The sequence below is a fragment of the Osmerus mordax genome, chromosome 5 (assembly GCF_038355195.1).
Source record: "Osmerus mordax isolate fOsmMor3 chromosome 5, fOsmMor3.pri, whole genome shotgun sequence".
In the NCBI taxonomy this organism is placed as follows: Eukaryota; Metazoa; Chordata; class Actinopteri; order Osmeriformes; family Osmeridae; genus Osmerus; species Osmerus mordax.
The window spans coordinates 20,289,894-20,313,672 of NC_090054.1; the positions used below are offsets into that span (position 1 = coordinate 20,289,894).

The 23,779-nt window shown below is 47.0% G+C and overlaps 2 protein-coding genes across 4 annotated transcripts in view; one reads left to right on the plus strand and one right to left on the minus strand.

Annotated features, from left to right (window-relative positions):
• Nucleotides 1-1,015: 1,015 nt before the first annotated feature.
• Nucleotides 1,016-5,657, minus strand: asrgl1 (asparaginase and isoaspartyl peptidase 1). Of its 3 annotated transcripts, none has more exons than XM_067236263.1 (8): nucleotides 5,623-5,654; nucleotides 5,198-5,223; nucleotides 4,567-5,027; nucleotides 4,063-4,205; nucleotides 3,676-3,830; nucleotides 3,095-3,216; nucleotides 1,858-1,968; nucleotides 1,016-1,339 (listed from the first exon to the last, which is right to left on the minus strand). In XM_067236263.1, the coding sequence occupies exons 3-8, from the start codon at nucleotides 4,751-4,753 to the stop codon at nucleotides 1,125-1,127; spliced, it is 933 nt and encodes a 310-aa protein (XP_067092364.1). In that variant the 5' UTR covers nucleotides 4,754-5,027; nucleotides 5,198-5,223; nucleotides 5,623-5,654; the 3' UTR covers nucleotides 1,016-1,124. The 3 variants fall into 3 exon arrangements, with proteins under 3 accessions (XP_067092364.1, XP_067092366.1, XP_067092367.1); XM_067236265.1 differs by having other exon boundaries at nucleotides 4,567-4,763; nucleotides 5,623-5,642; XM_067236266.1 differs by lacking the exon at nucleotides 5,198-5,223 and having other exon boundaries at nucleotides 4,567-4,763; nucleotides 5,623-5,657.
• Nucleotides 5,658-7,348: 1,691 nt separating this feature from the next.
• rims1b (regulating synaptic membrane exocytosis 1b) overlaps nucleotides 7,349-23,779 on the plus strand; it is a 39,216-nt gene continuing 22,785 nt past the window's right edge. Inside the window, 3 exon segments of the mRNA XM_067236749.1 lie at nucleotides 7,349-7,615; nucleotides 19,945-20,152; nucleotides 21,403-21,414. Of these exon segments, the coding sequence (XP_067092850.1) occupies nucleotides 7,452-7,615; nucleotides 19,945-20,152; nucleotides 21,403-21,414 (384 nt within the window). The 5' untranslated portion in view covers nucleotides 7,349-7,451.

Below are 23,779 nucleotides of genomic sequence, written 5' to 3' on the forward strand. Positions count from 1 at the left end.
TAGTGATGACCTTGTGAAAAGCTAAACAAATGCACTGATACCTGGATGAACAGTCTCTCCCACGCACTAGGTCTCTCGGATGCTTGCACTTCCAAAATACATGGTACACCTCTATTTTAGAGCTGTTTAGAATACAGAACGATGTCTTTCCCTGACGAGTAGGCTAACTGTGATCATGTGAAGGTAGTAGAGCAGGCTTGGTCAGGGTTAAGTGTTTACATTCAACACCATTGCGTGAAGTGAGGGTCGGCAATGTCACCTTTACTGTAGATCTCTAAAGAGATCATATGAGTTCATTTCTCGACTCCCTCGAAGAGACCCGTAGCCTATAAGGATCAGATTACAACACAAACGTGCTAAACTCTATTAAGTATCGCAAACAATGATGTATACTGACCAAACTGACTGTCGATCTGGACTTCAGGATACAGATATAGGGATTTATGGTCGGTACATAGACCGCGACGAAGCAGGAAGGGCAGTTTCCTAGCTACTCTCTCCGGGTTTAATCTGTCCTTGTTGATTCCTACTCTCCTCCTAATGACAAGTAAAGTTTGACTGCCAGTGAAGGAGAAGAGAAATATTTGGAGGCGATGTCCCAAGGGTCCTAATTAAAATCTTCCAAGATCTAGCAACGAAACATCCACGATTTGCAGTTCTAGTCTGAATGACTTTCTATGTTTTTTTAAATATATATATATATTTCGAACAAGCGAAGCAGCAGTGATGGTTACACAGACATGTTAACTCGGCCTAGCTTTGCAGGATGTAAGTGGTGTAGAAGTTTCACTTGTCAGCGTTAGATTGACTCCATCTAGTGGATAGAAAATGTTAATACCACGGGGTTTTGGCGTAGAATAGATCACATGACCTCGACAGAAACACGTACTCTCCAACACGTACGTGTTTTTGAAATGTCTGTTTAGTGAGAATGTGTTTTTGTTTTTGTGAACCTTTATTGTCATTATTAGAATAACAAAATAATTCCAAATAATGTAAATGGTAGACAAAGAAGTTTGACAAAGAAAACCAGTTTATCAGTTTATGACGTAGTAGCCTTCACGTGGATGATCTGTTCCAGCATGCTGTGTGTGTTCTCCCCAGCTCACAGTGACGTGTGTGTGTTACAGTAGATCGTCTATGCTCTGTGTGAAGTGTTCGTCCACGTACAGGCCGTAGTGGAGAGCGTCCCCCTGCGCGGCGGCCCAGGCCATCTGCAGGCTGCTGAAGCGGGCCGCCCAGCACCCTCTGGGGTTCACCACCACCACGCCCCCCAGACCCTCCACCCTCGCCCGCATGAACGCCAGCGCCTCGTCTGATGCCGCCTCCACGGAGAGACCTGCAGAGAGAGACAGCAGTCAGGGAGAGAGAGAGACCTGCAGAGAGACACAGCAGTCAGGGAGAGAGAGACCTGCAGAGAGACACAGCAGTCAGGGAGAGAGAGACCTGCAGAGAGACACAGCAGTCAGGGAGAGAGAGACCTGCAGAGAGACACAGCAGTCAGGGAGAGAGAGAGACCTGCAGAGAGACACAGCAGTCAGGGAGAGAGAGACCTGCAGAGAGACACAGCAGTCAGGGAGAGAGAGACCTGCAGAGAGACACAGCAGTCAGGGAGAGAGAGACCTGCAGAGAGACACAGCAGTCAGGGAGAGAGAGACCTGCAGAGAGACACAGCAGTCAGGGAGAGAGAGACCTGCAGAGAGACACAGCAGTCAGCAGAGAGAAAGAGAGAGAGATGAATGGATGGAGGATTGGATGGATGAAGGAATGGTACACAAGGAGGGGTAAAAGCATTCTAACCAATGATTCCAGATAAAGTGTGTTTGTGTGTGCAGTATGTTGTGTAACAGAGAGTACCTCGTTCCATGTGGAACAGGATGAGTCTAGCCAGGGTGACTTTCATGATAGCCTCTCCATGACCCGTTGGAGACACTGCCCCTATGTTGTTATCAGCATAGCCACCACACCCTGACACACACACACACACACACACACACACACACACACACACACACACACACACACACACACACACACACACACACACACACACACACACACACACACACACACACACACACACACACACACACACACACACACACACACACGATCAGTTTCTATATTCTAAATAATATGACAGAAAGATCAGGAGTAAATGGCACTGATACATCCTGTGTGACGAGAAGCACCTCTAATCCCACTGGAAGCCTCCTGTCTTGACTAAAAGCGCAAGCGAAAAAATAGGCGCTTGTAATTACTTAGTTTAACCTCTAGATGGCGAGATAAACAAGCAGATGTTGGTCTTAAGGTTTTAAGTCTCATTCAGTACAGATCTAAATATTGTACAATACAGACTGTACCAAGACTGGCATACCCTTTAATTATCTACAACATGGAGTGGTCCACAGGAAGTTACTTATGAGACTGTCTTGGTAAATGAAGTTAGTTATTTTGATCATTGATTTACAAAACACTACTTTGACAATGTAAATTGAGTTAGTAAGTTGAGTTGCCAACTATTATAACCACTTTCTGTGAGCATGTTTGAGTAGGCATACTGAGTCTATTTCTTGGTTGTTGTCTAGGTTGTTGTGCAAGTTCTTAATTTACAGTGTAAAATTAAGTCTGATGTTTTGGGCATTTGTAATGATTTTGTGTATTACTGTGTGTAGTTGTATTTGGCATATACACCCATATATCCTGCGTGTGCGTGTGTGTACTGGTCAAGCGCTCTGAAGCAGCAGTATATACGTGTTCAGGGAACAAGTGAAACATTGACTAGAAGTGAACGGCACCTCACTAACAATACATTCCTCAACCTGGTCTAAAGGTCAAAGGTCACCTCCCCAGATACTCTCTCCCCAGACAGAGGTGTTACAGATATTTCACCACAGGCAAAATGGCTCCTACCCTGCCGTCACTATCCCACTGAATCTCTCTGTCCTTTTCAGAACAGCACACTCTGCAGCATATGCTGTGCCATCGGGCCAAGTGTGACCCCTTGTCAGGTTGTGTAGCGACTGTGACCTCCAGGGTCGTGACCTCCAGGGTCCTGACCTCCAGGGTCGTGACCTCCAGGGTCCTGTGTCACCTATGCAGGCGGTGTCTCCGACTCTGCCCTCCATCTTGTTCAGCATGCCCCCAGTGGAGGTGGCACAGGCAACGTTGCCCTCGGCATCCACCGCCACCGCACCCACGGTGCCCATCTTACCCCTGGCAGAGAGAGAGAGAGAGACATGCACAAGTTTATGCACAACGTATACACAAAAGAGAAACACAGGTTTATTTACACACGCACACACACACACACACACACACACACACACACACACACACACACACACACACACACACACACACACACACACACACACACACACACACACACACACACACACACACACACACACACACACACACACACACATAACCAGGCAGGGATGTACTGTACACACACACAAACACACACAGTACAAACGACTTCTGTTCATCGTTTGATTGTTTTAACTGTTCTACCTTACTGTACCACAATATCACAATCAGGTTGTAATCCATGGGATTTTGCTACTGATACAGTATAAATCAATCTGTCATGTTGTCTACAGTTATGACCCAAATCTATCACACTCCAATTCAACACGATCAAACTCTGCTGGCTTTGCTTTGTCTCACATCTGACATTCCACAGGGTTGGCCTCTGGTGCCAGGTTCTTCTTCCAGCGCATGCGGGCGTAGTCTGTGATCAAAGACTCCTCTGGAACTTCAGGCACCCCCATGGAGCGGGCAAACTGACTGGCCCCCTCAGCCGTCAGACACAGGTGACTGGTCTGGAACATAGGGGCCGTGTTTAGCATTGTGTGTGCAGACATCCAGACAACGAGATTCACTCACTGTGAGGACAAAGTTAATGTGTGCGTGTTCTAGATTTCCTTCTGGCTAAAACATTAAAGTGTAACGGTCACCAGATGCAGCTCTTTGTGGAATAGCTGTGACAGTGATAGCTGGTTGAAATAATTACTTAAATCCAAAAAATTAACTTTGTTAAATCCAAGTTTATACCTTCTCCATGACGAGCCTGGCTAACTGGACAGGATTGGCCACTCTCCTAACAGCAGACACAGCGCCACTGGCCAGTGTTTTTCCATCCATCACAATGGCGTCCATCTCCACCTCACCCTTGGCGTTCAGTACCGATCCTCGCCCTGAGGCATTGTGGGATAGAGTGGGAGGACTATGAGGCATAATGCAGACATGTGCTCATATCAAAACCAGCGCTGCCTCAATCTAGATCCCCATCCAATTTTCCTCTCAGCCGTGTCTGATACGGCTGAATGACGCGCCGCTTATCGTTTCCAAACGTTGAAACGTAACTGTTATTTATCTGAGTAGAGTAAGAACGTCCTTTGGATGGAGGGAACTCAACTTGTACCAAAGGGCGTGAAATTAGACATGACAATTTCCTCACTATACTCCTTCCAGTGTGTTTAATAAGAGATTTCCAGGTACAGGTACAGGGTGATGTCATTGGGGTGATGTCATTGGGGTGATGTCATCGAGGTTTACCTGCGTTGTATGCAGGGTTGTCCTCCAGCAGGGAGACAGCCTTCACCACGGCGTCCATGGCACTGCCCCCCCCCTGGAGCACGGCGTAGCCCCCTCGCGTGGCAGCGCGCACCCCTGCACACGACAGCTCCGCCCTCTCCTTAGGGATGTGACCGGCCCCCCCGTGGACCACCAACACTGGCAACATGGTGAGAGGGCTGTCGGGACGTGAAGAGAGGGAGACGGGGGAGGATGTGGAGTATAAGGAAAGTGGTTGATGAAAGAGGCGAGGAGGGAGAGGTTGATGAAAGAGGGGGAGTCAGGTGGCTGAGCGGTTAGAGAATCGGGCTAGTAATCAGAAGATCGCTGGTTCGATTCCAGGCCGTGTAAAATGACGTGTCCTTGGGCAAGGCACTTCACCCTACTTGCCTCGGGGGAATGTCCCTGTACTTAGTGTAAGTCGCTCTGGATAAGAGCGTCTGCTAAATGACTTAATGTAAATGTAAAGAGGGGAGGAGGGTGAGGAAAGACAGAAACAAAGGGTGAGGGTTTATCTCTTATAGTTTTTTTGTTCAGTCGTGGTATAGATCATTCTACCTTAATTGTTTTTGAAAAGGAACACACAATGAATGATAGTATCAGATTACATTACCCGCACTGGATTACTGGACTCTGACCCTAGAATGTAATTTAGTGACTTTGGTTAATGCATTGCTGTCATTTATTTATAAACCGCTAGCGACACAGTTTTGTTTACATTTGTATTACAATATTGTATAAAATGTTACACTCGCAGGAGTAACTCGTAGTTAAGTGAAAAAACTTTCCACAACCTATCATCAATACAAGAATGTGTAAATTACAACATCCCCGGTTACGCAATAAATAGCGACAGCCTCTATCTTTATACACGACTGAATGAGCAGTCAGAATGACTGTCTGTGATGCCAACCGTAAGAGCATTCAAATGCTGTATTTCAGTACTATAATCTATGCACATACTAATAATGCTACATTGAAAGAAATGAAAATGCATGCAACAATTTAGTTGAGAAATAGCATGTTCACATTTCTTACCAGAAAGCAAAACGACCGAGGTTGAGTCCGCAAATCTAGTCTTTCAATTGGTCAAGTAGGGTATATACGTCAGGAGAAAACCCTTATAGCCTACTCACGATGTCAAAATAAAAGTCCTATGTTACGCTGTTCTGTTGTGTCAGAAAACGTTGAACAGAGAAAATGCTGTCCGTAGTTGCTAGGAACTTAAGAAGACATAGCAGGATACAATTTTATTTTGAAGACCTAAGACTTTTATCGAGTCCAGAGGTGTATTCGTGACAGCCTTTTTTGAATTCAAATGGTTATCAAACTTAGTTACGTTTGATTATTATCCATGCGTTTGAGGACGATTGCATAAATGTTACGAGTTTATGACATTATGCCATTATTGTTTTCAAGAGTCAAATGGTACCACGTTTTTTTTCTTTCTTTCCCTTTAAAGATTAGACAAACAACGACAAACCCTAACCCTAATGAAACAGATTTAGATTCTCAACCTAAGGACTGTGATTGATTGTGGGATTGTCTCGGATGGTCAACCTCAATGTCAGCCAACTAGTAAACTTCAGCTTCCCAATGGACACGCACGTGACCCAACATATTCGAATACGGGTTAAGACCAACTGAAAGTGAGCATTCTAAAGATTAAGGGTACTTAACAGTTAATAAAGTATGGGAAGATTATATTGTATAAGGGTTGCTATATGTCAGGGGTGGGAAATCCTGGTCCTCAGGGCCAACTGTCCTGCCTGTTTTAGATGTTTCCCTGCTCCAGCACACCTGATTCAAATGAATGGTCATTACCCGGCTTCCACAGAGATTGATAACAACCCATTCATTTGAAACAGGTGTGCTGCAGCAGGGAAACATCTAAAACATGCAGGACAGCGGCACCTGAGGACCAGGATAGGTGTACAATAAAAAGTATCGTGAGCAATCTCGCTTCCGTTCCTGTTGTAGTGCGCTCTCCTTGGTGCTGAAAATAGGCTAGGCTGTGCCGCTTCTTCCAAATAAAGCGTTTCGGAAAATGTTGTAATGCTCCAGGAAAACTGTTCTTAATATCTGTAGTTTGATCAGCCAGTCGATATGAAAAGGACCATAATATAACATGAATTTGTGAAAAAAGAAAGAAAAAGAGCTGGCACCCGATTTCACAAGCACAACCAACAATCGCCTTGTCGCACGAGCCCTGGCAGGAAGAGAAGTGTGTTACTGCTGGTGGAGATAAAGGGAAGGCTCCCGCGTCATTCTAGCACGCAAGGATTGGTGAAGTTAGAGAGAGAGAGAGTCGTTTGCGCGAGCCTCTTACGGTGAGCCCCCCATTCTGAAATGAGGGCTGCGCGCTCACGCGGCGAAAAGGTGCGCGCGCTTGAGGGGCTGCGGTCCCATTGACGGTTCCATCTCCCTGACAGCGGCAGCATCAGCAACGGAGCGCTGTAGCGGTGGAAAACAAGGAACCGCCTCGCCCCGCAGCCAGCTAGCCCGACTCGGCATACAAGTGCCAGGGATCATCTCTCCACCGGCGAAAGAAACGAAGACTTCCCCGGTGACTGAGCGATATCATCCGCCGGAGATATGGGCTCCCCGTAACTGGAGGTGGAGGGGAGAGGCGGGCGGGCGGGGGGTGGGGGGGGAGAAGAGAGAAGAGCGAAAGAGAGAGAGGGAGAAGGAGAGAAAAAGGCGACTAGGAACCGAAGCACTACCACCACCGTGGGTGCTCGACACCATGGGAACCTTACAACACTTGTCCGAGCCACAGCTTTGTCCGTGGGCCATGTCGTGATCCGTGGGCTCCGCCAGCGGGATTCCTGTCCGTGAACCGAGCCGCCGAGGAGAGGGGGGAGAACATGTCCGCCTCGGTGGGCCCTCGGGGCGGCCCGCGCCCACCCGTCGCGCCGGCTTCTATACCGGAGCCGGATCTGAGCCATTTGACGGAGGAGGAGAGGAAGATCATCATGGCCGTGCTGGCTCGGCAGCGAGATGAAGAGGCGAAGGAGGAGGCCATGTTAAAGTAAGAGGAGCGAAAGAGTGAGTGTGTGTGTGTGTGTACAGTGCGAGAGAGAGAGAGAGAGACAGAGTCTATTTCCGCTATGGAGAAAGCGGTATGGTAGCCCACACTACCATACTATTTCCATAGGTCGCCACGGATCTGTAATTGACCCAAACCGTTACGAAAACACACTCACACACACGGAGTGTATTGAGCTTGGCACGAAAACACACTCACACACACGGAGTGTACTGAGCTTGGCCACATCAGTTGAACTTGTGTGGGTCCGTTTATGTACCCCTCGCTGCCTCCATAGTGGTTTTGATTCTATGCCAGTGCACAGACTGCCCATCCATGCATACAGCATGAGACTACCCGTTACTGTTTTCTCTATATATTCTTGTAGTATAACCCAGGTAGGTGGGAGTATAACCTAGCTGAGACGCCCCTGCTTGTTGTGTGTGTGTGTGTGTGTGTGTGTGTAAGAGAGAGAGAGAGAGGGGGGGGGGGGAGAGAGAGAGAGAGAGAGGGAGAGGGGGAGAGACATAGAGGATGTTAGTTGTGTGAAAGATTGAGAGAGAGTTGTTCGTGTGTGTGCTGGGTCATCTCCGACAGGGGTCTAACTTGGTTAGTGTGAGAGAAAGGGGTGTGTTATGGTTGAGACACGCCGCCGCGTCACACGCTGGTGTAAGAGAACGCCCGGACGCGAATCAAGAGAAATACAACTAATTTTTAACCACACCCATCTCTGCCATACAGAACTGCATAAAACATTACAATCTTCCAGAACCTTTCTAAATAGCCTACATTGCAAGAAACTATACACAACTGGGATACCGGAGGTTGTTGCTTACTGTGTGATTGTAAATTGAACGACTTTTGAGATACATTTGTTATTTGTGTATGAATTTAAAACCAGAGGCATCTCAGGCTCTCACTCAACAGCTGTTCGCGTGATCACTGCTTTGGCGACGGGGTGCGGTAGAGAATATTGGCCCTATGTAGGCCAGCACTCTGGCACAGACCAAACCCGGCTGTAGGGGAGGGCTGGCGTTAAAGGAATGTAGTGTAAAGTGTAACATTGGATGGTTAGAACCGCACGGTAGAATAAGGATGGATCGACAAACGTTTCACGTTACCAAACATACAGACACGCGCAAGGAATCGCATCTTTTGGCTGTTTGTCTTGACAAAAATCTCGGCGGTTTGTCATTGTGACCGGTATTATATTTAACTCATTCCACACACACATAGCCGTATCGAGTGGATATGACGTCAAAGCACACCGTATCTCCCTGTCATGATGGAGAGAGAACACGGACCCTCTAAAAGGAAGCTTTTTTTCAGATTCACATCTGTGTTCTATTTTAAGCCTTTATGCGGAGCGATAGCTCAGCTAGAACGATAGATCGATTCATCGCATTTAAATAAGTGCATTTAAAGGACCATGTCCAATATATTTGCATCACTTTCTGTCCAATCATGAATATGAAGGCAATATCATTCAGTCCTGTCGTTATAATGTACAGAGGCCTTTTAGTGTAAAGGCATCTGTACACACACACACACACACACACACACACACACACACACACACACACACACACACACACACACACACACACACACACACACACACAACTTTCTCTCCCCACACAGAGGTCCTCTAAGGCATAAACGATTCCATCACATCATATAAATCCATTACCGCACTGATACTTATTACCTTATCCCTTCCATGACTGTAAAACCTTTGAAATCCACTAATATGGATATAGGTGGTTAGCTGTGATGAAACACAGTAGAATTCTCTATTTGGGCATCTATAGTCATTCGCTGTCCTAAGTCTGTCAGATATAATGTTAGAGAATAATGCAATATGGGGCATTTCAGGAATGTGTGTGTCTGTTTTTATATGTGTGTGTGTGTATGTGCGGGAGGTGGAATACAGCATTTGAAAATGATTGGAAAAAAATACAAAACATCTCTAGATCATTGTTTCAAGTCTGGATGTTTTAAAGTTAGCATTTGGCTGCTCTGTGTCTTTGCTCTGTATCTAACTTTCTACCACTGGCCTTTTCAAGTGTCTTGTTGCGTGTTGGCTTGTGTGATGTGTCCAGGAGAGCACAGCCATGGGACGTGTGCACTGTGGTGTGTGTGAAGGTGTGTGGGGTGTGAAACGGTGTGGGGTTACATCCCAGTATTACTGAAACCTAAGAATTTTTCGAATCTTGCTCATGCATCAGTTTTTTTTTACACAATCAGTGTAATTGAAGTTGTGAGGATAGAACAGCAGGATGCTATGACACAGATTCAACTGAGCTGCAAACCTTTGAATAACACCCACCCAACCACAGCTCAACTAGATGGTGTTTTAGCAGCTATGTCAGTCCTTCCATTTTTAGACAAGGCTGCTTGTGTTATGTTGAAGGCTGTGCGAGCATATCCCTGGATGGATCAAGATTAACAAACATCATGCACGTTTCAGATATCTGACGAAACATTACATTTACATTTAGTCATTTAGCAGACGCCCTTATCCAGAGCGACTTACAGTAAGTACAGGGACATTCCCCCCAAGGCAAGTAGGGTGAAGTGCCTTGCCCAAGGACACAACGTCATTTGGCACGGCCGGGAATCGAACTGGCAACCTTCAGATCACTAGCCCGATTCCCTAACCGCTCAGCCACCTGACTCCCACATAAACATAATCGAAGAGCACACTGTGTCCTCATCATACTGTAACATCCAAAAAATCACGGGGTCCAACATCAAATTAACTGTTAAATAAATCAGTATCCGATAAAAAACTAACAAATCAGTCGACCCAAAGTTTAAAACAACGTGTCTTGCGTCAGAAGGACGTCTAAATGCCACGTCGCCACGGTAACACTGTCTTCTGCCTTGTTTCCCACAGGGAGGAGAAACCCATCCAAGCGAGGACAGTGAACCTCGTAGGACAGAAGAAGCCTCCTAAGCAAAACGATGTCAGGTGAGCCGCCCCTCAAATCACATGACCTCAAATCACATGACCCTGTTAGCCGGGCTGTTCGACAAGGCACAGGACAATGGACATGCCGGGAACGGGTTGTAACGGGGTTGAATGTGTTCACGGCGGTTAAGCACCAGCCACAAGGAGTGTCACACAAACACACACGTGCAGACGGGCACACGCATGGACATGTGCACGGCCACGTGCACACGCCAGGACGCCTGGCAGTCTTGCTGTTCCATGGCATGCCGTTCAAAAGCGAGTCTGACGCTATTCAGAGAGAGGAGGGTGTTGGTCTGTTAATGATCTCAGGGTGTTATTGAACTGCCATGGAATCACTTTATATCGCTGCATCTTGTAAATACTTGGTTAAGCTACTGTGGATGCAGAGCAAGACCTGAGGAGGCTCTAGGGAGGGCTCTGTTGTCAAGTCAATTGTCAGTGAGCCTGTGTGTGTGTGTGTGTGTTTGTGTGCGAGCGTGTGCCTATCATTGTTTGTGTGTTTCCTATGCTCCAAAGCTGATGCCTGAATCACGCATGTCTTTGAAATTTAAATAACTCATTGACAGAAATGATTCATCGACTCTCTAATGTGATGTCCATACAGCCCAGTACTGTACTGACGACAACACTAGTGGACAGTGTCTCTCACGTGGCTGTAGCATACGCTAATCTGGGCCCAGACAGAACAGGAGACCTCCTTCTGATCTCCATGCCGCTGTTGGGACACAGCAAAGCCGATGAGCCAAACGGCAGTACGCCGACGATTTTGCCAAATGCTAGCCGCCGATAGGCAACTAATAGGCCATTATGGGATGGCTGGTAGGCAGCCATGTGTGCAAGCGTTCAGCTCTGATATGGACGGTTTTTAAGTTGTATTGGAGTTGCTGTGTAGAAATGGAATATTTGATGATTCTCCAGTGGCGTGTTGGCGCTTGATCGGTATGAGGGTGGGCAGTCTGGAGACCATCCCTTCCTGATGCCTGGGCAGCTGAAGTAGTCTGCGTTTTGTACAGGCACCTGACAGACAATACCAGTTATTCTGCCAATAGGGATTTTTTTTAATTCTTTTTTTTTAATCAGTGTTGAATAAAGGTTTCCAATGGTTAGTATGTTTTAAAGTGGTTGGAAAGATCATTGTTGATTTAGAAGCCGTTACTTTGCCAGATTAACTCTAGATAGGAAGAGTACAGGAGTATGTTTCACATCACCTTTAATACAAACGCTTTATTTTGAGCAATGATCGAAGATACCTTGGGGGCATTTCTGTGCACTGTGCAGTATATGCTGTGGTAGTATATGAAAGCAGTGTTTTCTCAGTATGGGGAGACTGTTTGTGTGTTTGTGTGAGCTATACCTGCTATTTGTAGTAGTAGAGACTATTACCCAGATAAGGATAAAGTATGTCTTCGAGCTTGATTGTCTGTTTAAGAACATAGCCCACGTATGCTTGTTCAAGTGTTTACATGAATACACAATGGGTCTTAGTGAGTGTGTGTGTGTGGGCGTGTGTGTGTGTGGTAGGATCAGAGAGCATGGGGATTAAGGGGTAAATCATCTGCAGCACATCTGCTTCCCTGAGGAATCCCAGAATGACGATCGTTATGACATCACACCACGAGCCCAGGGTTCAGGACGAAGATAATAGTCATAACAATATAGAATTCTTACAAGCTAAATATGAACCTATTCCTGTACACAGGACCTGTGTTACAGAGCTTCATCTGTTGGCTAAATAGCTTTTTATCTACTGAATGCCAAATATTATATCTAAATGAAAATCAACCTGACAACTTGATATCAAGCAGATTTAATAAATATGGTGAAGAAAATTCTTATTTTAAATTTGATTGATAAGATATGGCTTTTGCAATGCAATGGCTCTGTTAATATTCGTTAATCAAAGAAGAACATTTGTGACACACAGGATGCAGAGTTTCACGAAAGGCCAAAGCAATCAAACTCGAGGGAGGGACCCTGAAGTGCATTACTGATGATAATCTCTAAAATAGACTGAAACATAAACAGAGAGGTCAAGCTCTCATGGTTCCCTGGCACATGCATAAGTACTGCAGCCCTGTCGGCCCCTCTACCATAGATATATATAAAGGGTAGATGTCTCGTTCGCGTTGCCGGCCAACGAGTCGAACGTCCGCACATGGCGGCCATCTTCCTACAGTCAACTCGCTCACCCATAACATTGTGTTGGTGCTACATGTACTTTTTAAATGACCATAACTTGCGCAATTTTCAACCGATTTTGAAACGGTTTGGTTTGTTATCAACGTCAGAGATGTCGTTATGCCACTGCATACTTATGAATAATTATGTTTGTTTTTTTTTTATAGAAATAAGTATGCAGTGGCATAACGACATCTCTGACGTTGATAACAAATCAAACCGTTTCAAAATCGGTTAACAATTGAGCAAGTTATGGTCATTTAAAAAGTACATGTACACAACTTGTCTGTTTCTTGTGTCTGTCGTTTTGACACCCCTCCTGTTGTGTCATGGAACGCTTTGCGTACTCTGACTCAGTGGTTAAAATGATCGTTACTCTTGCGGTCAACACTTCTTATTAGTGTTTCTATATTGTCGTCCCATCGTGAAAGATAGACTCTTAGAAAAGTTGAATAACAGCAAATCACGAAGCAGAGAAAACATTTTCTGGCCAATCGCAGGGTTGACAAATGCAACACAACAAAGTGTTGGTGGAAAGCCAAGAAACCCTTTGTGTACACCCACAGTAAAAACTAAATGAAACAAAAATATTGTGGACAGACTGTCTTAAAAAAAAAAAAAAAAACTATTTTGGAATGTCTGAATATGTATGAGTATGTATGAGTGCACACGCGCGTGTGTGTGTGAGCGTGTCAGTGTGTGTGGATGGTGCCCACCCTTTGGAAGGTAGCTGGCTGTGTTGCCAGTCCATATGGAACACTGTCTGGGGAACACACTACCCACTTAGTTCTGCTGTTGGTTCTAGTGCTTTCTCCATCTGTCTTTCCCATCGCTCTCTCTCTCTCTCTCTCTCTCTCTCTCTCTCTCTCTCTCTCTCTCTCTCTCTCTCTCTCTCTCTCTCTCTCTCTCTCTATCTGTCCATCCCTTCCTTTATCTCTCCGACTGTCTTTTATCTGTCTAATAAAGACTAAAACATGATGTAAAAATAGACTTCCTTAGGTATCTGGCTAATTACTAGTCTGTGTGTGTGTGTGTGTGTGCCTCTGTGTGTGTGTGCAGTACGTGTGTGTGTGCCTCTGTGTGTGTGTGTGCAGTACGTGTGTGTGTTTGTGTGTGTGTGCAGTACATGTGTGTGTGTGCAGTACGTGTGTGTGTGTGTGCAGTACGTGTGTGTGTGTGCAGTACGTGTGTGTGTGTGTATATTTAGGTTCTTCAAGCCTGTGACGGCGTGTAAGTAATGAGGTATGTTATTGACTGAGCCAAGTGCCTTTTCGAGTGGTTTCTATCTCAGTCTCTCTCTCTCTGTCTCTCTCTCTCAGTCTCTCTCTCAGTCTCTCTCTCAGTCTCTCTCTCAGTCTGTCTCTCTCTCAGTCTCTCTCTCAGTCTCTCTCTCTCTCTCTCTCTCAGTCTCTCTCTCTCTGTCTCTCTCTCTCAGTCTCTCTCTCAGTCTGTCTCTCTCTCAGTCTCTCTCTCAGTCTCTCTCTCTCAGTCTCTCTCTCAGTCTCTCTCTCTCTCTGTCTGTTTCCCTCCCTCCCTATCTCTCTTTTTTTGAGCAGTACTGTAAATGTTATTGTCTCGAAGCCTTGGGGTGCTTGAATGTCCACTCAGTCATGGAAGCAGACCATCTAGGCCAGTATGTACGCAGTATTTATGTAAGACTAATGTTTGTCCATTCACCCACTAAGAGTTTTTTGGTGCTAAACCCATAATCTATACAGTGAGTCTTTAGACAGGTGTTCTTGGGATAGAAAGCGATTTTTCTTACCTTCATTAAAAGCCTCTTTTGGAGTCTCATCCTTAAGATACACCTGGAAAATACTGTTATCAAAGCTTTTCTTATTTCATGTTTTTAGTGCCTGAGAATCTGAAAATATAGATATAATATAGGGGGTGAGGAAGGGAGTGAGGGAGAGGGGGAGGGAGGGACAGACAGAAAGAACAGGAAATGTAAACAGAGGGAGAGAGAGTGAGAAAAAGCGAGAGAAAGAAAGAGATCTCCTATGAGAAGGGTGAACAAACAGCGTGACAGTGTGTGATGTGTGCACATCCACAGAGCGAGGGAAGGAGAGAAAAAGAAAAAAGAGAGAGAGGGGGGGGTGAGAGAGAGAGAGAGACAATGAGGAACATTGAGGTTATAGCAGGCTAAGAAACGGATGGAGAAGTCAGAAGAGGAGTGGGATAAAGGAGGGCTGAGGAGGTAATGAAGAGGAAAAGAGACTCGGAGGGAAGGAGAGAGCGGGCGCTGGCGTGTGTGTGTGAGGGCGAGTAAGCGCTGGAGGAGGAAGGGAAAGAGGGACGGATGGATGGAGGGGGGGAGGTGGAGTTACTCCCGCGTTGCTCAGCATGAAGACAGTTCCGGCGGAAACGAGGGAGGGAGGGAGTTCTGGGGGAATACGGCCTCTGCCAGAGAGAGAGACTGTGTGTGTGTTGTGTATGTGTGTGTGTGTGTATGTGTGTGTTGTGTGTGTTGTGTGTGTTGTGTGTGTTGTGTGTGTTGTGTGTGTTGTGTGTGTTGTGTGTATGTGTGTGTTGTGTGTGTGTGTATGTGTGTGTTGTGTGTGTTGTGTGTGTGTGTGTGTGTGTGTGAAGGCAGTGTGTGGCCTCTGTACCATATGGTTGTGCCACCCAGGGTGGGGACAGGCTAGTAGGCCGCACCACGGTAAGCATCCATGCATTACAGCACCTGTCAGCAGAGTTGCACACTGAAGTCTGTTTTCCACTCCTGTGTCGGGGAGACTCACGAGGACTGAACAAATAGCAGTGGTAGACTTGGCATGTTTGGAGTATTCCTACCAGTTCTTGTGGGAGAGCCTAACCCTTAATCAAGACCCTAACACCAACCCAGCTAACATAACCTCTATATTGGAGAAAAAAATCACACACACATTACATTTAGCAGACACTCTTATCCAGAGCGACTTACAGTAAGTACAGGGACATTCCCCCCGAGGCAAGTAGGGTGAAGTGCCTTGCCCAAGGACACAGTCATTTGGCAAGGCCGGGAATTGAACCAACAACACTCTGATTAATAGCCCGACTCCCTAACCGCTCAGCTATCGGACCCCCTCATACACACACGCCTGGTGCTTCCAACTCTTGTCAGCTTGAGTAAGTCAGATCATTTTAGGGACCCACTCTTGGCACCCATTCCCAATTTGCAATTTCCCAAATAGCAGGGAATGGAGGTCATTTGTTATGGGATTCTGAATCAATCATGTGGGTGTTGCCCCCTGTACAGCGACAGAGGAGAGAGAGCGAGCTTGGTTTCTAAATGACTGAGAGGAGATTTTCTCTCGGATACCGCTGACAATCTCTCGTTGTTGTTTGATTCATGTTCACTTTTTGAATATCGATCCCAGACGAGCGAGCGATTCACCAACAGAGCGAGAGTGACTCACTAGATCCACATACAAGGCAGAGAGATGGAGAGAAAGAAAGTACTATATGTTCCTGTCGTTTTTGCTAGTCCAATCTCAAGTTGGCTGGGAATCGCGTCACTGTGATGTCATTCATGTTTTGGTTAACATCGGTGCAGTCGATAACTAACTTTCCTAGGACATGAATTGTCCCGTTTTTTTGGTGAAAATGTACTTCTAAATTAGAAACTCATAGTTTCAAATAAAACCTCATTTGGAATTTCCTTTTACTGCAATTTTCTTCCTGGTTATTTTCAAACATCCAATGTTGTGTCCGTAAACAGGTAAAACACAGCGAAGATTGGCCATGTGTATACTTTTTTTTTCGGATTGGTAGCAGAAATACGAAAGCTTACCATCCACCAACACCCAATTCCCCCCACCCACCCACCCTCCCACCCCACCCCACCCCCCTCCACCACCCCACCCCATCCCATCCCATCCCACCCCACCCCCCCACCCCACCCCACCCAATTCCCCCCACCCACCCACCCTCCCACACCACCCCACCACCCCACCCCATCCCATCCCACCCCACCCAACTCCCCCCACCCCCCTCCCCCAGCCCATCCCACCCCACCCCCCTTTAATGTGTGTAAGAGCAGCTTGTGCGTGTGAGCTTGTTGTGTTGGCGTGCATGAGCATGCATGCGTTTGTGTGTACATGTAGATTAGGTCAACATGCTTGTGTTAACATGAAACGTGTGCGTGAGAGAATAGATGCTGTGAGTGTGTGTAAGTGTGTGGTTGAGTGTGTGTGTGTGTAAGTGTGTGGTTGAGTGTGTGTGTGTGTGTGTGTGTAAGTGTGTGGTTGAGTGTGTGTGTGTGTGTGTGTGTAAGTGTGTGGTTGAGTGTGTGTGTGTGTGTGTGAACGAGCAGCAACAGGGATGCCCTGCCGAGGCTCTGCTGATGGATGACAGGGCCGTCCTGTACGCTCCACGCTCGTCCTTGTTGGGTGACGCGTGGCTGAGTTACGACACGCTGGGTGGTTGTCACAGCGCCTCGCGTCTCACCTCGTCCAGCGCTCCCCCCTCCGATTGGGAGGAGTCAACGCCAGGCGCAGTGATGAGAGGGGCTGGCCGAACGAGGAAGAGCTCCAGGCCTCCCTCTATCTCTCTCCCTCTCCCTCGCTCTCTCTCCCTCTCTCTCTCTCTTTCCCCTCTTTCTCTCTCTCTCTCTCTCCCTCCCTCTCTCTCCCTCTCTCTCTCTCTTTCTCTCTCTCTCTCTCTCTCTCTCTCTCTCTCTCTCTCTCTCTCTCTCTACTCTCTCTCTCTCTCTCTCTCTCTCTCTCTCTCTCTCTCCCTCTCTCCCTCTCTTTCCCTCTCTCTCTCTCTCTCTCTCTCTCTCTCTCTCTCTCTCTCTCTCTCTCTGTACCACATTCTCACTTTAGATAGTTTTTTCCAGTCTTTGTCTTTGGGAAGCGTTTTGGATCGGAGTGTGGACCACCTGGCTTCTTACTTGACTGTGGGATTTGAGACTTTGAGACGGATTTGGACTTTTTCCGTTCCGGGTTTTTTTTTTGGTGGTTGATTTAAACGTTCGAGTAATTTGAAGGGTTATTTGCACACCTTGTTGTGGAGAGATTAGGAAAATAATGAGACACAATAGTAACAGGCCAGCAAACTTCACTGTTCAGTCCCGAGGGTGGGACTGAGAAACAGAGCCAAGACTTCCTCTTGGGTCTGTTAGTACAGCTGAAGCCTTGTACACTTCCTTACTATGTGATCAAACTGACATGTAATACTACCACACACACACCAAACTTGATTTGCTGATGACAGTTTTTACTTTAAACCACACACACACGCCACCAAGTGTGGTGCTTTAAGGGGATTGTAGTGTTAATGTTAGCACCATCACACTCCTGGCCAGCTCGTTAGTGAAGCATAGCTTAATTAAGGGACGGTTTATGCTAATGATGTTTCCCACAGTGAATTGTGTGTTGTTTGTTGTAAGAACACACATTCAAGCTCATTAGCATTTCACAAAGGGTTTATTTTTTATTTCTCGTGAAAGGAGAAGTATTGAATGTATTACAGTAAAAGAGGATAAATGAACATGTATGCCTGAATACTTGTGTGTGTGTGGGTATGTGTGTGTATGCCTGGGTGTGTGTGGGTATGTGTGTGTGTATGCCTGGGTGTGTGTGGGTATGTGTGTGTATGCCTGGGTGTGTGTGGGTATGTCTGTGTGTGTATGCCTGGGTGTGTGTGTGGGTATGTGTGTGTGTATGCCTGGGTGTGTGTGTTTTCTGGTAGAAAAGTGAAGCTTCAACTCACTTTGGTGTAACCTTGTATCTTATTTTTGAATATTTTCTGGGTTTTTCTTAATGAGATCGTTGTCAAACTCTTTTACATATCTTAAAAGCTGAAATCTCTCTTAGATCTCCCCTTAAATGTATAGTACCCCCTCCTCTCTCTCTCTCTCTCTCTCTCTCTCTCTCTCTCTCTCTCTCTCTCTCTCTCTCTCTCTTCTGTCCTACCACCTGTCTTTCTCTCTCCCTCCATCCCTCCTCCTTGCATGGGCCACTTCCTCCCTGGAAGTGATGGATGCGCCTGATTGGCCGGGGCGTGGCAGAGCGTGTGCAGTGTGGTGGGACGCAGCGAGAGCCGGGGAGCAGGAAGTGAACCCTGATGAGAGTGAGTGGTGTGTGGTCTTTGGGCGACCTTTACCCCCCAGCAGGCACCGCCATGGAACCAGGAGACCTGCCGACATGACAGGAAGCTGAAGGGGGAGAGTGTGGAGGCGTGTGCACGTGGGTGTGTGCGATGCGTGCGTGTGAGGGATAGTTGAAGAGAGTTGTGTGTGTTTGTGTGGTGCTCAGGTTGGAAGGACTCCCACAGTTCCTGAATGTGATGTCTTTGTGTGGAGACATGACAGGGGATCAGATTGTTTCATCAGCATGTGGACATACAGGACGTGCTAGACAATTGGATGTTAGATCTCTCAGTGTTCTCGTGCGAATGCTATTGGGATTTGTAGTTCTTTAAAGCTGGTTTGATGGGGGAGGAGGCTGCAGCTTTTACTTCCTGTCTGTAAGTACCCAGATGTCATCCTATCAAACGTTTGTTGTTTATCTTTAGATTAGACGTTTCTACATTAGCTTCATATTTTATAATAATGCCGTGTAAGATAACATGTCATGTAAAAGAAGCCTGAAATTATAAATTAAACCATGGCTGAGTAAGATGAGGTAAGATTTGTTCTTACTCCTTTTAAATGTATAAATCATGCATGTAAAACAAACAAAACAAAGTACAATAAGTACCTGGTCCACAATGTAGTGAAGATTGAGAGTGTGTGAAACTGGTCATTGGAATCAGAGCTGGTTGGGTACATGCTTCCAGTGTTGTGGTTTGTTGTGGTACAACAAGGCGAGTCATTCTTTTTGATAGTTTCTGTGGCAAGGCCTTCTGGGACTAACTTTCTTTTGTTTCTCCTTTCCATTCCTCTCCCCTCTGTCCTGCTCTCTTCCCTCCCCCACATCTCTCCTTTTTCTGTCACTTCATCTCTCGTTTCACTTGACCATACCCTCTTCATCCTACTCCTCTTCCTCCTCTCTCTCTTCATCCCCGCTCTCTCTCTCTCTCTCTCTCTCTCTCTCTCTCTCTCTCTCTCTCTCTCTCTCTCTTTCTCTCTCTCTGTCCATACTCCACCATCTCCTCACCTCGTTCTCCTTACAACTCTCTGTCTCTTCTTGACTCTCACCACCCTCCCTCCCTTCCCCTCTACCTCTCTCTCTGATCCCCCCCCCCTCTCCAGAGGTATCCAGCAGCAGCTGTGCAGCTACAGGGAGACTGTGATTCGCCAGGCCACGGCCAGCACGGGGACCCAGTCCCGGGACGACGCCCCCACCTGTGGCGTCTGCCACAAGACCAAGTTTGCGGACGGCTGTGGTCACCTCTGCTCTTACTGCCACACCAAGTTCTGCGCCCGCTGTGGAGGACGAGTGTCCCTGCGCTCCAACACGGTGAGGATCACACACACACCGGCACACGCGCGCGCCGTGGAACACAATGACACACACCATCCGGTATTTACGCGGACACACTTTGTCACCCAAGCAGACAGTGGCAGGGCCACAGGTGTTGGAAAACAGGATGAGCTGTGTGTTTGTGTTTGGGTGTGTGTGTCTGTCTGTGTGTGGCCCAGGTAGAGGTTGGTAAAGGTTAATTGGGCATTAGACGGGTGGTTTCTGAGGTGTCTGAGTCTTTGGTGCTCTGGGGGGGCGGGGCTGGGCCAGACAAACTGGAGTGATGGTAGCCTGCGTCACCAGGGCGCCTCTTAAGAGGGCGACACCACCCAGAGCGTGGTATTTAATGACCTCACACACACACACACACAAAGGCGCACACATCCACTCACAAATACTGTACATGCACACACACGTCACATATGGTTGACACATGCACGGGTCGTCCTCATTAGAACTCCCCCCTGCTGAGCACAGCATGTAGAGGACACCTGGAGGGGGAGGAACAGGGAGGGGGGCTTTGAAATGACCCCCCCTCCCCCACAGACACACACACTCGCACTGACACACTCTGAAAATCAATCCAACGAAGAGTGGGGTATAGATGTTCCACGACAGAATGCTTCCCTCAGAATGCTTCCTTCAGAATGCTTCCCTCAGAATGCTTCCCTCAGAATGCTTCCTTCAGAATGCTTCCCTCAGAATGCTTCCTTCAGAATGCTTCCCTCAGAATGCTTCCCTCAGAATGCTTCCCTCAGAATGCTTCCCTCAGAATGCTTCCCTCAGAATGCTTCCCTCAGAATGCTTCCTTCAGAATGCTTCCTTCAGAATGCTTCCTTCAGAATGCTTCCCTCAGAATGCTTCCCTCAGAATGCTTCCCTCAGAATGCTTCCCTCAGAATGCTTCCTTCAGAATGCGTGTATCACCTAAACTTAGTGTGTTCATGTACATTTTGATGTCACAGCCGACTGGTACTTCAGGAAGGGGACATGTACTGATGTCAGGAGGGAGTCAGGTGGCTGAGCGGTGAGGGAATCGGGCTAGTAATCCGAAGGTTGCCAGTTCGATTCCCGGTCATGCCAACTGATGTTGTGTCCTTGGGCAAGGCACTTCACCCTACTTGCCTCAGGGGAATGTCCCTGTACTTACTGTAAGTCGCTCTGGATAAGAGCGTCTGCTAAATGACTAAATGTAAATGTAAATGATGTATCTCTGCTTTCTCTTCCATGTGGTTGCTGTGACAACAGGAGGACAAAGTGGTGAGTGTTTCTTTCCCTAACACACCGTCAGTACTGTCACCAACACCAGGGCGGTACTCACACACCAGGACACACCACACCCAGGAGGGACCAGGAAGCTGGTTGTTAGTTGTTAGGAGTCATTTTTACAGACTGTAGACCATATACTTGAAATCTGTCAAACTATCTACTACATCTATCTGCAAGAAGCACAATTCCCCATCACCTTAAGTGTAAACAGGAACTTTCCAAGTGTCCATTTAACACCAGAAGTGTTCATGATGATAAGAGTGGACCTGTATAAACACTCCTGGTGTTAATTTAACACTTTGAGATTTGCTGTGAAGGAGTGGATGGAGGATCCCAGTGTTAGCTGCTATGCTACAGTGTTACCTGCTATACTACAGTGTTACCTGCTATGCTACAATGTTAGCTGCTATGCTACAGTGTTAGCTGCTATGCTACAGGGCGCTAAAAGGGCTAAAAACTAAACTCAGTGAAAAACAAAATAGCAACAAAGACATTTCAAACAGTAAATGTACCTAAAATGTGGAAGCTGAAGTGAATCAAACCGTTTTCGACCTTGCAGTGATATAGCGAACTGCTCTGAACCTGCTTTACTTCCAGCCCGTAGTGCTACCTTGCAGGCATGCATCGACGCGTTGTAGCAGAGATGTTGCGATGTCAGGTGGTCGCGCTCCCAGGCCCTGGCTGAGCTCCACAGCTGGCCCTGCCAGCTCGTCCCCCGTCCCCCCCTGCCCCCCCCTCACCTGCCCCCCCAACACAAGGTTCGGTGGGTCCACTGCAGGCTCTCCAGCCAGGAACACCCTGTTCAACACCACTCACTCTAAATGAGCTCTTGGCAGGAGCCCTAGGTAGCTCTGTCCAATCAGAGCAGATCCATATAGGCGGGGCGGGGCCGGGACTTGGGTATGACTACGGTAGTGTCTCGCGTTCCGTGCCTGAATCGACCTGTTCTGTTCTACGGGCTTTATGATACACTGTCTCTTATCCAGCTGCCCTTTCACCCAGTCTTACCTGTGGCTTACACGATACATAGTCAACCCCGTATCACTCCTAGCCATTGTTAATGTACTGCACCTTATTTACATCTCCCTGTCTTAAGATGCTATGTTCAGCCCCTGAAGTGTTTTGAATAGCTCCTTTCTATTTTGGGGCTATGTCGTTGTTTATGATCATTGACCTATGCACTTTTAGTAAAGCTCTTTCTTGTAAGTCTCTTTGGATAAAAGCATCTGCTAAATGAATATATGTAAATGTAAATGTTAATAGTTCGCTAGTTTCCTTCCTGTGGTGTTCTGCTGTCTGGGTGCATTGTGTATCTGGACGGTGGAGCTGGCCTGGTGGACGTTAGCCTCATGTAAAGCTTGGCAGCTCCTCTGTGGCGGAGGGGTAATGAGATTCATTCCTTCATTATCTGCAGGGACGGCCGGCTCTGTTGGTGAGACGTGTGTTTGTGCTCAAGCCAAGTGGTTCTCCCAGAAAGGCTGTTTCTGAAGTTGTGATTATCCTCTCTCCTGAGAATGTACACTCCTAACCCCTGTACACTCCTGTACCCAACCTCTCTCTCTCTCTCTCTCTCTCTCTCTCTCTCTCTCTCTCTCTCTCTCTCTCTCTCTCTCTCTCTCTCTCTCTCTCTCTCTCTCTCTCTCTCTCTCTCTCTCTCTCTCTCCTTCTCTCTCTCTCTCTCTTTCTCTCTCTATCTCTCTGTCTCTCTCTCTGCTAACCTCCTTCACCTTAATGTTATAAAGTTGTTTTTGACTCTGATATACGAACCGTAGGACATCAGAACAGCATTTGTCTGACACCTATTATTTTCTTCTGTATCAGACAGCCGGTATCTGCCCCAGTGTTGTGGTTGAAACCTGAGGTAAAACTGACTGATCTGTGATCAGTTCAATGCAACCGCCCCCATGATTACTATTGATCCCAGACTCACCCCCGGCCTCAATCTCATGGCGTTGTCTCGTTGACTGGCTCCTTAAAGGGACCATGTCATCCTGGGCTTCACCATGCAGCTTCCTGTGTCCTCACTGGGGCTCGTTACAGGAGTGACTGAGCGCACTACAGACCTCTAGTGGAGAGAGGGGGAAGTGCAGGGGTGAGGTGTGTGCTGCACACACACACACACACCTGGAGGGTGTGTTATTAGATGAGACACTCCTCAGCACATAAACACCAAACACTCCAGAGGGAAGAGCTATTCTATTCACACACACTCACACCTGCACACACACGCACACACGCACACACACACACACACTACATCATCTACACCATTGACTAATGTAATTCATAGCAAAGTCAGTGTTTGTGGGAGTGGCCAAGCTAAAGTTGTGGTGGTCATCGACCCTCTTAAGAGTCA

Bases quoted from the DNA above. Each gene is read 5' to 3' on its own strand.
- asrgl1 (XM_067236266.1), bottom strand. From the start codon at position 4,753: ATGTTGCCAGTGTTGGTGGTCCACGGGGGGGCCGGTCACATCCCTAAG. The intron at 4,206-4,566 runs GTAAACCTCGAT...ACAATGCCTCAG, and splicing joins CAACCCTGCATACAACGCAG to GGCGAGGATCGGTACTGAAC. The intron at 3,831-4,062 runs GTATAAACTTGG...CCTATGTTCCAG, and splicing joins CCAGGCTCGTCATGGAGAAG to ACCAGTCACCTGTGTCTGAC.